This window comes from Rhodamnia argentea, chromosome 6 (assembly GCF_020921035.1).
Source record: "Rhodamnia argentea isolate NSW1041297 chromosome 6, ASM2092103v1, whole genome shotgun sequence".
NCBI lineage: Eukaryota > Viridiplantae > Streptophyta > Magnoliopsida > Myrtales > Myrtaceae > Rhodamnia > Rhodamnia argentea.
The window spans coordinates 3,415,956-3,428,007 of NC_063155.1; the positions used below are offsets into that span (position 1 = coordinate 3,415,956).

Sequence of the window (12,052 nt, forward strand, 5' to 3'; positions counted from 1 at the left end):
GTCCAAGTGGAATTTCTTACCATCGTTAATGGATTCTATTCTTTCCCTCACTGCTTTTACTTCGCCACTCATCTTCAATTTAAACGCAAGCTGGTTTGAACTGGAGAAAAACGTCCTTACCTCCTTCATCATTTCATTGTGGCCCCGCAGCTCTCGTCGCATGGCTTCTATATTGAATTCTTCAAGCACGTCCTCCGCATCATATAAAGCGTCTTTCATGTTGTCAAGCCAGTCTTGGATTTGGTGATTCTGGTAGGATTGCTGCTCTGCATCCTCCAGTACATTCCGAAGCGTGGAGACAGTGCCCTTGAGCTTTGCAAGCTCATGCTTGACGCCCCACAAATTTCCAATTTTTTCTAGCGCTCGAGGAACCAGAAAATCAACGATCTTTTCGGCAATGCCAAAGATGACAGCTTCCGCCATTTTTGTTCTCCCTGTGGATCTGAAGATATTAATGCGGCCGGTCCAAGGCTAAAGACTTCTCAGGACATGCAAGAAAGTTAATGTTGATGCTCACCTGAGACTGGCAAATCAAAAGCCTAACAAATCTAATTTATCAACTTCTCTGATGGACTTGAGCTGCCATAGATAGGAATTCTGATCCAAGCAAGCCTCAACCAAAAGTGCGGACCCCACCCAGGTCGCATCTTCCTTTACTTTTTGGCTGAAAGATGACTTATCATTTTTCATATTCTTGGGATGGATTTAATATATGACAAAGTTGGTAACTAAGCTTATGTTATAAACTTAGAGAATGTTAGTTTGCTTTGATATTCGAGCACAACGAGATGTGAGCTGAGATTAATTAGTAATAACATAAATATACATATACATATACCTATACATCTATGTACATGTATAAAGAGTTATACATATCTAATACACGGTAGGATAGAGATTCTTTTTGAGAAAATAGGAAGTTATGTATGCACGAATTTTTTAACATTCTGATGCCATTACTACACCTCTCAATTGAAAACTCTCCTTCTTATTGTTACATGATCTTATAACTAAAACGTTACAACTTGATTAAGGAAGTTCGCTCTCCTTACTAATCTCTCAAAATTATTTGCTTCCTACGATCAATGCTTCTACATTTTTTTTTTCCTTTATTTTTTCCATATTATCCAAATATTTTTTTTTTTTTAAAAACTTCCTTAAAGCTCTTCCCGTACTAGACAATTTCAAAACTTTCACATTTATGCTAAGTTGTTTGTGCTTAGAGTGAAAGCAAATAATGATTATGATAAGAGTCAGTTGAGGTTTCCTAGGACTTGTTTGTTTGTGCTTTTTAAAAAGCAAATGAAATTTTTTTCTTTCTGTTAAAATTTAAAATAATATTAAAGCATTACAAATTATGAAAAGATTATATGCAAATTATGTGACAATTTCATATGTCTCGGACCAAAAAAAATGTTAACATGCGTCTGAAATGAGATTGGATTAAGAAAATATAAACAAGCCTTTAGCTGTTCTGCCGATGCTTGTGAAAAGCATAGAACTTGAAATCCACCGCGGGAGGTTGGCCAACTTGAGTCGTTGAAGATACGAATTCTCATCATGCACGCACATTACAAGATGAGGCCAAAATCAACATGCATATGGGACGCACCGAAGTCGGGTCGGAGATCCGTGGTTTGTCTAAGATTTTACTTGCTTCTTGTGTTTACTAGTCCAACATGCTTGCAAAGTCAATGAAAATGCTGGTGAAAACAAATCACTCTATCTTACAGTTCATAAAACAGATTACTGTATCCTATAGTGATGATAACCGAGAGCGAAATTACCAGGAATGCGGGTGATCCCGAAGCACTGAATTTGATAGCGGCGAGCCTGAATGAAATGCGAGCAACAAGACAAGAAATGATGAAGATAATGTTCTCAAGTGCTGCCTGCATTTAGTCTCATAGACATTATATAGAGAAAGAAAAGAGGAACATTCTTTTCTTGTATCAACATAACAAGGAAACTTGGGAATCCATCCCTTTCTTTGGCCCCTCAGTTACCCTTAACACAAGAAAGGGATTTCTTGGCATTACATTCTTGCAAAAGGATTCGCATCGGATTACTTTCTTATGTTCGATGGAATGGTTCTTTCATATGCGATAATCATATTTTAGCAGCAACAATTTTAGCGGTAAAAGTGTAATCTTCTAGTTACAATCCAAAACATCGGCAGGTAGTTGATCTTCCAAGGAATCTCGCGACTGTTGAGTTCCTTTTAAAAGGATTTTCTCTTTTACATTTGTTTCCGATTGGAAGTTTTAAAAGGGTTGAAACAGTTTTATCTTTCATATTGGATGGTGTCCACCAATCCTTTTGTCTTTAAGCACCAAGGAAATATTATCGAATCAAAGTGTTTTCCTTTTGCTTTTCCATACTTAGGCGCTCCTTATATTATTAATTTTTTTCTTACGATTTGATTGAGTATTACTTATATAACCTTTTTCGTATTTTGTTAATGGATTTCCTAGATTCATGAAATTAGACATTGCCTTTCTTTTTTCCTTTGGTTAGGTATGATTATGCGCTAGTCTCAATGCCCATCGGCCAGCATAGGCTACACCTTAACTAGTCTCAATTCCCATGGGTAGGCATAGGCTATACTTTACTGTTCATAATGGTATTTAACTTATTGCTGAACACTCCGAGATTATAATTTTAACGAATGATATAACTATAATTTCGAACACTATGTTGTTTATGCATCTCAATTAGAAATTTGTTTTGGGTTATGTGGCTTTAGCATTCTATTCATCAAGAATTTTTTTGCTAACGATTGGAGTCTTGCTTGTCTTCCAAGAGATAATTGTGTTAAAATTCAGTACACTCTATATTAATTGTGTTACTGCAACGTTATGCCGGGATTTACTCTTCTTTATTAATTTTGTAAATTTTAAAGAAGCCGGTAATTTACTAATTTATTAGGTTCCTTGTAGTGCTAGTATATTACTTGTAACAATGGTAGAATTTAAAATAAATTGATAGCTTACTAATTTGTTGGAATATTAGTAAATTTCTTGTAGGGTTGATATAGATTCACCTGTAATGGTTCAAAGAAGTTGATAAATTAGTGTTCCTAATAGTATTGGTGATTTCATAACATGTAATCCGATATTCAACTTACCGGTCCTTTTTTAACATTATGAGAAATTTACTAGCAATTTCATCAATCTATTAACCGCAGAATATTGCGCAAATTTTCCCTTAATCGGACCCTAGAATCGTCTAAGATGTCCAATCAGCATGTCTTCTCATCCATCTTACAAGAGAAACACCAATGCTACTTCTCAAATTTTTCTAGATGCTATGTACGACATGATGGATCAGTTAGCATCACGATCATTGTTAATTATATATTCTGTTGTTGAATAAGGCGGTTGAATTTATGTGAGGAGATGAAAGAAAAAGGACCTGTGTAACTTTCAGTTATGTAGAAGGAAAATGGTAGGTATTGCCAAATTGCTGTTCTTATGTCTGCACTTTCCATGTTAAAGAGAATATTTCTGTAAGCCCACAAAGGAAAAAGAATTGCCGAGTTGCACGGACATACTTGCGTGAGCGTGACCCCGAGGATAGAGGTCTTGTTTATACTTCCCAAAGTTCTCTTAATAAGGCAATGGAAAAGATGAAACAAACTGGCACATCTCATGTTTACTGAATCAGAAGTCGAACCGCCTTCCATATAAAGGAAAGTCGGACATGATAAATTGAATGATTAGCATGAGAACATTGAAAATTTGGATGAATTGCACTGAAATACCGAAGAAGCTGACAATTCGAACACAGGAAGATGTCCATGACACTAAAAAGGTAGTGGTGAACTCAAATGCCGAAAACATTGAAACCCCTTGCGAATGCAGGATGAAACCAATGTAAAGGAGACCAGGTCTGAGCTTGGACACCTAATTTTCTCTGACTTTGGGAAGCTTTATTTACATGAGAATCTTCTTTCAATGACCTAAATCTGAAGGAAAAGGGGTTCACAGTCTCTCAGCTTGTTGGTCCTCACTGATTTTAATTAATGCATTTGGCCTTTCTTAAGCAGCAGCTCGAATTTTAGACCTTCAATGATAGCTTCTGAGCAGCAAGAGCTTCAGCCTCAAGGGTGGGCTCCCATAAAATTGTAGTTTCAGCAAGTAACGAGGTCACGACGTATGGGTCCATGTTTGAGGCAGGACGCCTGTCTTCCAAGTAACCTATTTACATTTTAAGCCATTAAGTGAATGAGCAAGGAAGGTGAACTTTGCTTTATCAATATTCGAAAACAGTGAGATGTCGAAGTCTTAACTTCGATAATGTTCTGTACATGATGTGTGAGTAACGACAGATATATGATGAGTTACATTTTTTTTAGGAAGCAAAACTGTGGGAGTGCTTTCTGATTGTTAATAAAAAGAAAAAATTGCATAGTAGATTTCATGAACCGAGACCAAAAGACAGTGTACTCTTTATATGTTATTTTCTTAGGGTAGCATTTCTTGAATCCTCTAAGAAAGTTAAGCATCTCTGATTTGATATCCAGAGAGAGCACAAAGGGAACTGGTATGGTAATTGTTATAGTACCTTTTCCTTGCTTCTCAGTGGCGCGCCCCACACGGATTGAGCAACCACGATTGGCAACTCCCTGCATAACGGAAAAGTAATTCAGGCATCACTACTAAATTTGAATTCAATCTAATGGGCAATCTTTGAATTCGACCAGCCGCTGGCATGATTCTTCTGAGCATTACCCAAGAAAATGTGGTGATGCTGGCTGTTTCATGCTTTCCCGTCAACCTTCTCTCATTTCCTTCTCCATAGGCGCTAATGTGCTCCTTGTGGCGAAGTGAGAGATTCAGAATTGCCTTCTTTATCACTTCAAAGCCTCCCTCTTCTCTCATGCTTTTTGTGCTGCAGAAAAGACAGTTAACACAATCTTGAAGTTCTCCAATGAGCAAAATACTTAATGAAGTCCATTTTATTTCTATGCTGTGAACCTGTAGTTAGTGTGGCATCCTGCACCATTCCAGTCACCCTGAGAAGGAAGAGAATATTTTTATCAACTTTGGAATAATATGTTGCGTAAATGGTGATAGTGAATTCAGCTACCTCTATCGGCTTCGGATCTAACGTGAGGACAACACCAGCTTGCTCAGTTATTCTCTGTTATATAAGCAACATAAACAATTAAGTATTGAGTACTGCAGAACGTATGAACGCGACTATTCTGTTTGCCATAAATTTCCTCTATTCAATCAAGCAAGTAACTAGAATGTCACCTCGAGAAGGTATCTTGAACACCAGATATGATCTCCCGCTTCAATTCCCACACTCGGTCCCACTTGGTACTCCCACTGCACAGCAGAAGCCAGTGTTGGGGCAAGAGTCTTGTGCTTTCTTTTTTTCCATGAAAAAAGGGAAGATGGAGGTGAGGAATTACCTGGCCTGGCATCACCTCTCCATTGGTGCCGCTAATGTTGATACCGGCATATAAGCAAGCCTTGTAGTGAGCATCACTTATGTCTCGGCCGAATGACTTATCAGCCCCAACACCACAGTAATAAGGCCCCTAAATGAAAATAAAAATCTCATATCACAAAACAGATTTTCTCATCAACTTAAAGCCTATCATCCAACTATACATAGGAAAATTCATTGTGAAACAAGTTCTCACCTGGGGACCTGGATATCCGCCAACAGGCCAACCCAGTGGCCATTGAACATTCGTCTGCATTAGAGTGTACTCTTGCTCAATCCCATACCTGATGTGAACATTTAGCCAAAAGTTATAAACTTGTCCATTTCAAAACTTCCTAATTCACAGCAGAAAACTCGTGTTTTGGATCTCCCTCCTACCATGGAACTTCATTGATAACCTTTTGGTTACTGAAAATTTCAGCAGCCCTGGCACGTTTGTTCGTTGGGATCGGCTCACCAGCTGGTGTGTATGTATCACAAATAACCTGCAGACAAAAAGTAACTATCCATAAACCGATCCATATGTCCTTTCTCGTTGATCAACCTGTTCAGATGACCTAAATGGACGAGAGGTTCGGTGGATGATTACCAAGATATTGTTGCCACCTCGGAAAGGATCCTTGAAAATTGCTTGAGGGCTGTCAACAAATCAAGAACTTGTTGGAATGATGTAAAGGTAAATATAGTAAGACAGATTCGGGTGTATGTCATCTTACTATAAGATCACTTCACTATCCTCCCCTGGAGCTTGACCAGTACTTGATCCATCGTAGTTCCACTTTGGAAGTTCAGATGGATGCTCAACAGGTCGAGGGATTGTCTGTTTATTCAGGAACCAATAGATCAGTAGCGCATAAAAACAAAATTGCAAAATATTTTGTTGTCCGCATTCATACCCTGGATTTGCTGCGCAGATCTATGCCAGATCCTCCGATCCTGTCTCATAGTTAAACTAATATCAAAATGTGAAACAAGATATACTAATGCAGAAACTGAAAGAAAAAAGGTGTCACTTGTTGAATGTTGCATAAAAATACGACATACTTATTCTCATGGTAGATTGAAGAAAAAAGCAAATTTAGAATACATAATACTTTTAGTATTTTGATCTTTTTGTGCACCACACTTGAAGGTTTTGGGCATTAAAACATACCAAATGTATTCTGCAATTATCTTATCAGTGTAGGGCGTGATGTCCAAGTTGAGAAGATTCTCGAGTCTGTTAATGGTATTGTTCTCGGACTTCAAAGCATATACCCTGAACTTGGAAAGGCTCTTGGTATTCCCACTCTTCTTCTGTTTTAGCAAGAGAGAACTCCATGTTTTTGTTGTCACGAGACTGGGAGTCATGGAGTTCTTTGTGATCCTCATCTGCCATTGAGTCGTCGGTGCCAAAATCTGCGCCATTGCTGCCTATTCTGAAAAATAAAGAAGTGTGAGTAGTAGACATATCTACTGACAACAAAAAAACCGCTTTTGAAAGATATGGACTGGAATCTCAAAGCAAGGGTCACTTTTTACATATGCCAGCGACAGAAGACAGAATACCGCTTTTCGATACACTTAGAAAATTGAACGACTACACCTTTGTTTTCTTTAAAAACAAGACTAGCTTCAAGTAGGAAAAACTTGCATTCTTGAAGCATAAATAGGGATTCATATCAAGTGGCCTAAGGATGCTACCAAATACTCCTTGAAAAGAAAACTGAATAGGGTTGCAAAACTATACTTCTTTTAGCACCGTTTTCAAGATTATTCTCAGGCCTCATTCCCAAAAGGGAGCTTGTGGGTAAGTAATACATTGAGGGCAGTAACATAGATGAAGGAAGCACACTGCAGAGTGCAACTGTTCAACAGATTAATGGAATCCAAACTTACAAGTGTCAACCAACAAACATGTTGTTCTGACATTTCATCAGGTATGACGAATGATCAACTCGTGAATCTTGACAGTGCACCTAATTCTTTCCTCTACCAACCAAAAGGCAATCACATTGAAGCCCCTATTTCACGTGCTTGGCACAATTGCAAATTACTCTCGTCAACTGCTTTGGCGCAAATATCCATCAGACATCGCCATTGCAGAGCAAGACTAATGAACCCAGCAATAATTAGTAAGACCAACTGAAGTAATAGAACAAGAGAAATCTGAGGCAAGAGTCGATGCTTTAGCAATTGATTCCAGATGAGGTCCACAACATACACTTTATAATTGCTCGTGATTGATCTAGTTATTCAAATTAAATGAATACAATGACTACTCCTCCGTTCATTCATTCTGCCTCACACAGACTTCTTTTGCAGACATTGTTGTCACAAAGTGATGAATCCATGTCAATTGTCAACCAAACAAAATGTGGCAGGACAACCTTGCAGTGATCAACATGGAGAAATCATGGATCAGACTCCCAGTGCAATTGCCAAAAGACCTCTTTTAATGCCAAAGATGTACTCAATTGCTTAAGATGGTGCTCAAAATTGGCAAAGGATTTACCTGAGAGCCTCTGCAGAATGGCTGAACAGCAAAACCAAAAAATGTGTGAGAGGCAGAGAGAGAGAGAGAGAGAGAGAGAGAGAGAGAGAGGCAGAGTGAGATGTAATTTGTTTGAGGCAACTTCTTGTATAGACTACAGAATAATTTGAAGGGAGCAAAGATGTTGGCTTTTCCTTAGCAGATAGGGCTATGTTTTGAGTGGCGGAAAATAGTTGGTGGTGTCTCTTTGGAAGGTTCAAAAGACAGGGTAGATCACCTTCACCATGACAAAAAGATAAGATTTTTTTTTTTTTTTCAAGAATTCTCTCTCTCCACCATTGCATTTCCCTTCGAACTCTTCACAGATAGACTTTAGAAACCCTTGAAGGTCTCTAGATTCTCATAATAAAGAGCTTTTCTTTCGGGCTGAAACAGTATTAAATCCTCCTTCGATCATGATCGATCATGGGTCAAAGTGGATTTTTGGCAGTTGGGTCCCCGAAGTTATAAAACACGGATGGCAACTCCTCAAAGGAAGTCTTCAAGAATTTGCTGTGTTCTTCAGCCCTGCTGAGCGTGCCGCTGCAGATTCCAAGGAAGAAATTCAAAAGATTATATTCGTTGTTTATATTTCCGCAAGTTGCATTGGATGTACATCAAGAGTTGTTTTTTTTTTTTTTTTTTGGTCAGAAATACATCAAGAGTTGACTAAAGTACCAATTTTTAAGACCCTCCGAAATTTGATTTCTTTAATATTGTTTTTTTATGAGTGGATACAGAGTCATGCAATCGTATTAGAAAATGGTTCCGTCATAAAAATTAGATTTTGGTTGATCCATCCATCCAATTAATTCTAATTAAAGCATGGAGAACGAAGCGCTAATATTATTCCGTATGTGTTCATTTGCGATTTTTCTCCTCTGCCTAGGAGATTATGCATTAATATCGAATTCTCTAGGGATCAATATTGAAACGAATTTTCATTAGGTGCTTTGTTTTTTTGACCAAAAAAGAAGAATATTTCTTGTTTTGGCCAAATTTTTTTGGCATATCTGAGGAAAAGGAACTTACCTTGACAAAGGCACAAGCTAAAGTGCAATAGATGAGCAGGCGAATCTTTACTAGATGCAATTTGAAAAGACTGCAAGATATGATTAAGAAATACCCAATCTTAAATCAGAAAAAATTCAAAATAAAGCAAGACAACCGACCGCCAGATAAGATATTACTGATTGTGAAGGATAACAAGATTACAATTTTAAGGAAATTGTTTATAAAAAAAAAGAGTGGAAAATACCGGATCTCAATTCGAAAAATCAATTTCGAAAAGCTTATATTTGTCCTATGCTATCAAGAGAATTTACTTTAAAAAAAACGGAAAAGACTATTTTTTTTAATTGGTAACAGAATTACAGAGTTCGCTTGTTTGCTGCCAAACCCGTCCTTATCAAGATCACGACACAACAAGTCATCTCATACCAAGAACTCTTCGCCAAGCAGGATGTCCGATTAAGAAGGGACCAAAACAAAATTCGAAACGAAACAAGAAAATTGGACAAAAGAACTAGAACAAAAACACGAACCCAAGAACTGAAACAAGAAGCGTGGAGTCCAATAATTTTCCCCTCCGTCGTCCTTGCTAACTTTACTTATGTCTTTTTTGTTAATCATTATCATGGTCCAACCCACACTGACTCATTTAGCTCATTTTGACCATTTTCATATAATACAAATCTAGCGATTCATATTCAACCCAACTTGATTGTATTACTTAGGCATTTATGCATTTAACCAAATCATGAAATATTTATTTTTATATAATTTGCTAAAAAAATGATATTGCTAAAATATTTTCATGCAATACAAATCTAGTGAAAATTTTTAAAATTTTAGAAAAATATTCTTTTATTTTTTACTTTAGAAAAATGTAAAATAATTCTTCTAAATAACTGAAAATAGTTTTTATTTAAATTTTTTTCTATTTCCTTTTCCTTTTTCTCTGGCGACCGAAGGTAGCGATCGACTACTGTCGACGAGGTATGGCGACCACCTGCGGCATAAGGCGGTGGTGGACCTGGCTAATCGAGCGACGGGAGTAACCGATGAGCGAGGGGGGCTAGCTGGTCAAGCATTCTTCCCTAAGACTTCATTTTTTTTTCTTTGTTGGGTCGAGGAAACAAAGTGAGCGCCTTTCCTAAACCTACTAACTTTGTTGGTCTTGTTCCTTAAAAGTGATTCTAGAACAAAAAATCAATTTTTTTTCTTATTCATGTTTCTGTTCCAAATCTATATTCGGGAACGGAATCGGAAAATTTGAGAATCGGAATCATTTACACTAACATACTGGTTTCTCATCTTCCTATGTTTTGGGAAACAAAATCAAAAAATCAAATGTTTGTTGAAATCCATGGATTCAAATAAATATTATCTAAATAAGTGTTTGATTTGCAGGATTAGAATTAAAAAGTAAATTTATTCATCCTTCCATAATCCGTCGTCTATGTCAGACACCCGTTTTCCTCGTGACTTTGAGGGTGTCGACACCTCTCCTTTTACAACATCCCTTTCGCCTCCCTCGACCGACTGGCCAGAATCTGCCCACTCTATCTCTGACGCCATCTATGCCTTCCTCTTCTGCGGCGAATTCATCCACTACGAGTGCAAATACAGCTTTGATTCCCTGTCGTTGGCTCCGACTCGGTCGGCCACCTCAATAACTTTCGCCGAGATGGTGCGCAGATCTGGTTTAGCCCAGTCACACAGCGAACTCCCAAGTAGGTTGATACTTTGAAATAGCCAATGGTGATCTTCTCCAACACCTATCGATGATCTCCAGAACCATCTTGCCGCTACATTACTCACCATCGAGCAAATTGCAGCGAAGTCGGCAATTCCTAGAGAAGCAGTCCAGCATGGGTGAGAGCATCTCCAACCCTGCTCGACCGCAATCCAGTAGCCCGTTAGTTGTCTTGCCCCCTCCCCTCTCTCCAGCGCTGGCGATCTTCTAGCAATCGCAGCAAGCAACTCCCATTGCCGCCAATAGCAACCAACGTTGTGGCGCTCGAAGCGTCACAAACAAATCTTCATTCGTTCTTCGATCTCTAGCAAACTCACGACCAATTTACAGGCCTCAGCACTCAGATTTAATTCAGTTTTACAAGCTATTAACGGAGTTGAGCGACATAAGAAAGAGGTAGGGCCGGCGAGCTTCGTCGCCGCTTGTCCCAGCAGCCGAAAGCGAGAAGCACGTAGTTGCCGATGGGAGAAGCGAGGGCCATTGGAGTCTGGTGTTCGTGGCGTTGGGAAAAAGAGAGGAAGATCGTTGCGAGGAAAGAGGCGTGATTTTTTTTATGAGATTTTCAAATTTTCCATAGCTTATCCGAGTCTATGCCACCTTCCAGGTGAGATTTTTTTATCCATGCTATATTCGGACTATATCTGACCATACCCAGATTTCACGTCACTCCAAACACTAGATTAGATAAAAGTTATTCCCTCCGAAGTTTTATCTGGTCCACCAAACACAGCCTTAGGGTTTCCAGCCACCTTCGCTAGCAAATCCACACACAGAGAGAGAAAGCCCTTTCTATATCTCTACATCTTCTTTGTCTTTCATATTCAAGATTTCCGCTTGATTTCAAGCGGATTCAATCGCCGAACCTTTGGACATCTTTTGTGGGAGTTCAAGACTTTTTTTTCTTTTCTTGGATTGTCTTTCATTTTCTCTCCCACTATGTTTTCGGAGTTTATGAATGTGGATAATTTCTGTAGTTGATTTTGGGTGAATATGGAGACTAGTTCGGCCATTCATTTAGTCAACAGCCACCGATGAGGATGTTTGTGACATGACTCCATAAACTCTCTTAGATTAGGCTGTTTTTTTCGATGTAAATTTAGGTCTAGATCTATGAATTTAACTCTTCCAAATAAATATAGATCTAGGAGTTCCTTACGGATATTTGATCTGCACTCTTTCAACATACCGACGTTGATATATGGCGATGGGACGTCAAAATTAAATGCACACCACAAGCTGTTACAAATAGTGAGGGAGTTCTCGATGTATTCTCATCATCATTGAACCTGGTAATTGGCATCTAAAACTAATTTTTATCTCAC

The 12,052-nt window shown here is 38.4% G+C and overlaps 1 protein-coding gene and 1 long non-coding RNA gene across 15 annotated transcripts in view; one reads left to right on the forward strand and one right to left on the reverse strand.

Annotated features, from left to right (window-relative positions):
• The window catches only part of LOC115744916 (glutamine synthetase leaf isozyme, chloroplastic), a 645,880-nt gene that overhangs the window by 381,351 nt on the left and 252,477 nt on the right, over positions 1-12,052 (reverse strand). For 3 of the 14 annotated variants that reach the window (XM_048280192.1, XM_048280189.1, XM_048280186.1), the window contains exons 1-11: positions 6,614-6,867; positions 6,357-6,396; positions 6,177-6,280; positions 6,050-6,098; positions 5,839-5,945; positions 5,657-5,744; positions 5,423-5,551; positions 5,262-5,336; positions 5,092-5,145; positions 4,980-5,017; positions 4,734-4,893 (exon numbers count right to left, since the gene is read on the reverse strand). In XM_048280192.1, coding sequence (XP_048136149.1) covers positions 4,734-4,893; positions 4,980-5,017; positions 5,092-5,145; positions 5,262-5,336; positions 5,423-5,551; positions 5,657-5,744; positions 5,839-5,945; positions 6,050-6,098; positions 6,177-6,280; positions 6,357-6,396; positions 6,614-6,867 — 1,098 coding nt within the window. Of the gene's footprint in view, positions 1-2,181; positions 2,189-3,724; positions 4,200-4,566; positions 4,628-4,713; positions 4,894-4,978; positions 5,018-5,091; positions 5,146-5,261; positions 5,337-5,422; positions 5,552-5,656; positions 5,745-5,838; positions 5,946-6,049; positions 6,099-6,176; positions 6,281-6,356; positions 6,397-6,613; positions 6,879-7,954; positions 8,040-12,052 lie in introns of those variants that run through there. The other 11 variants (XM_048280188.1, XM_048280185.1, XM_048280195.1 and 8 more) reach the window with 9 other exon arrangements.
• Positions 6,745-8,158, forward strand: LOC115744924. Its single transcript, XR_004015882.2, has 2 exons — positions 6,745-6,893; positions 7,962-8,158. It is a non-coding gene; the product is annotated as an uncharacterized LOC115744924 (long non-coding RNA).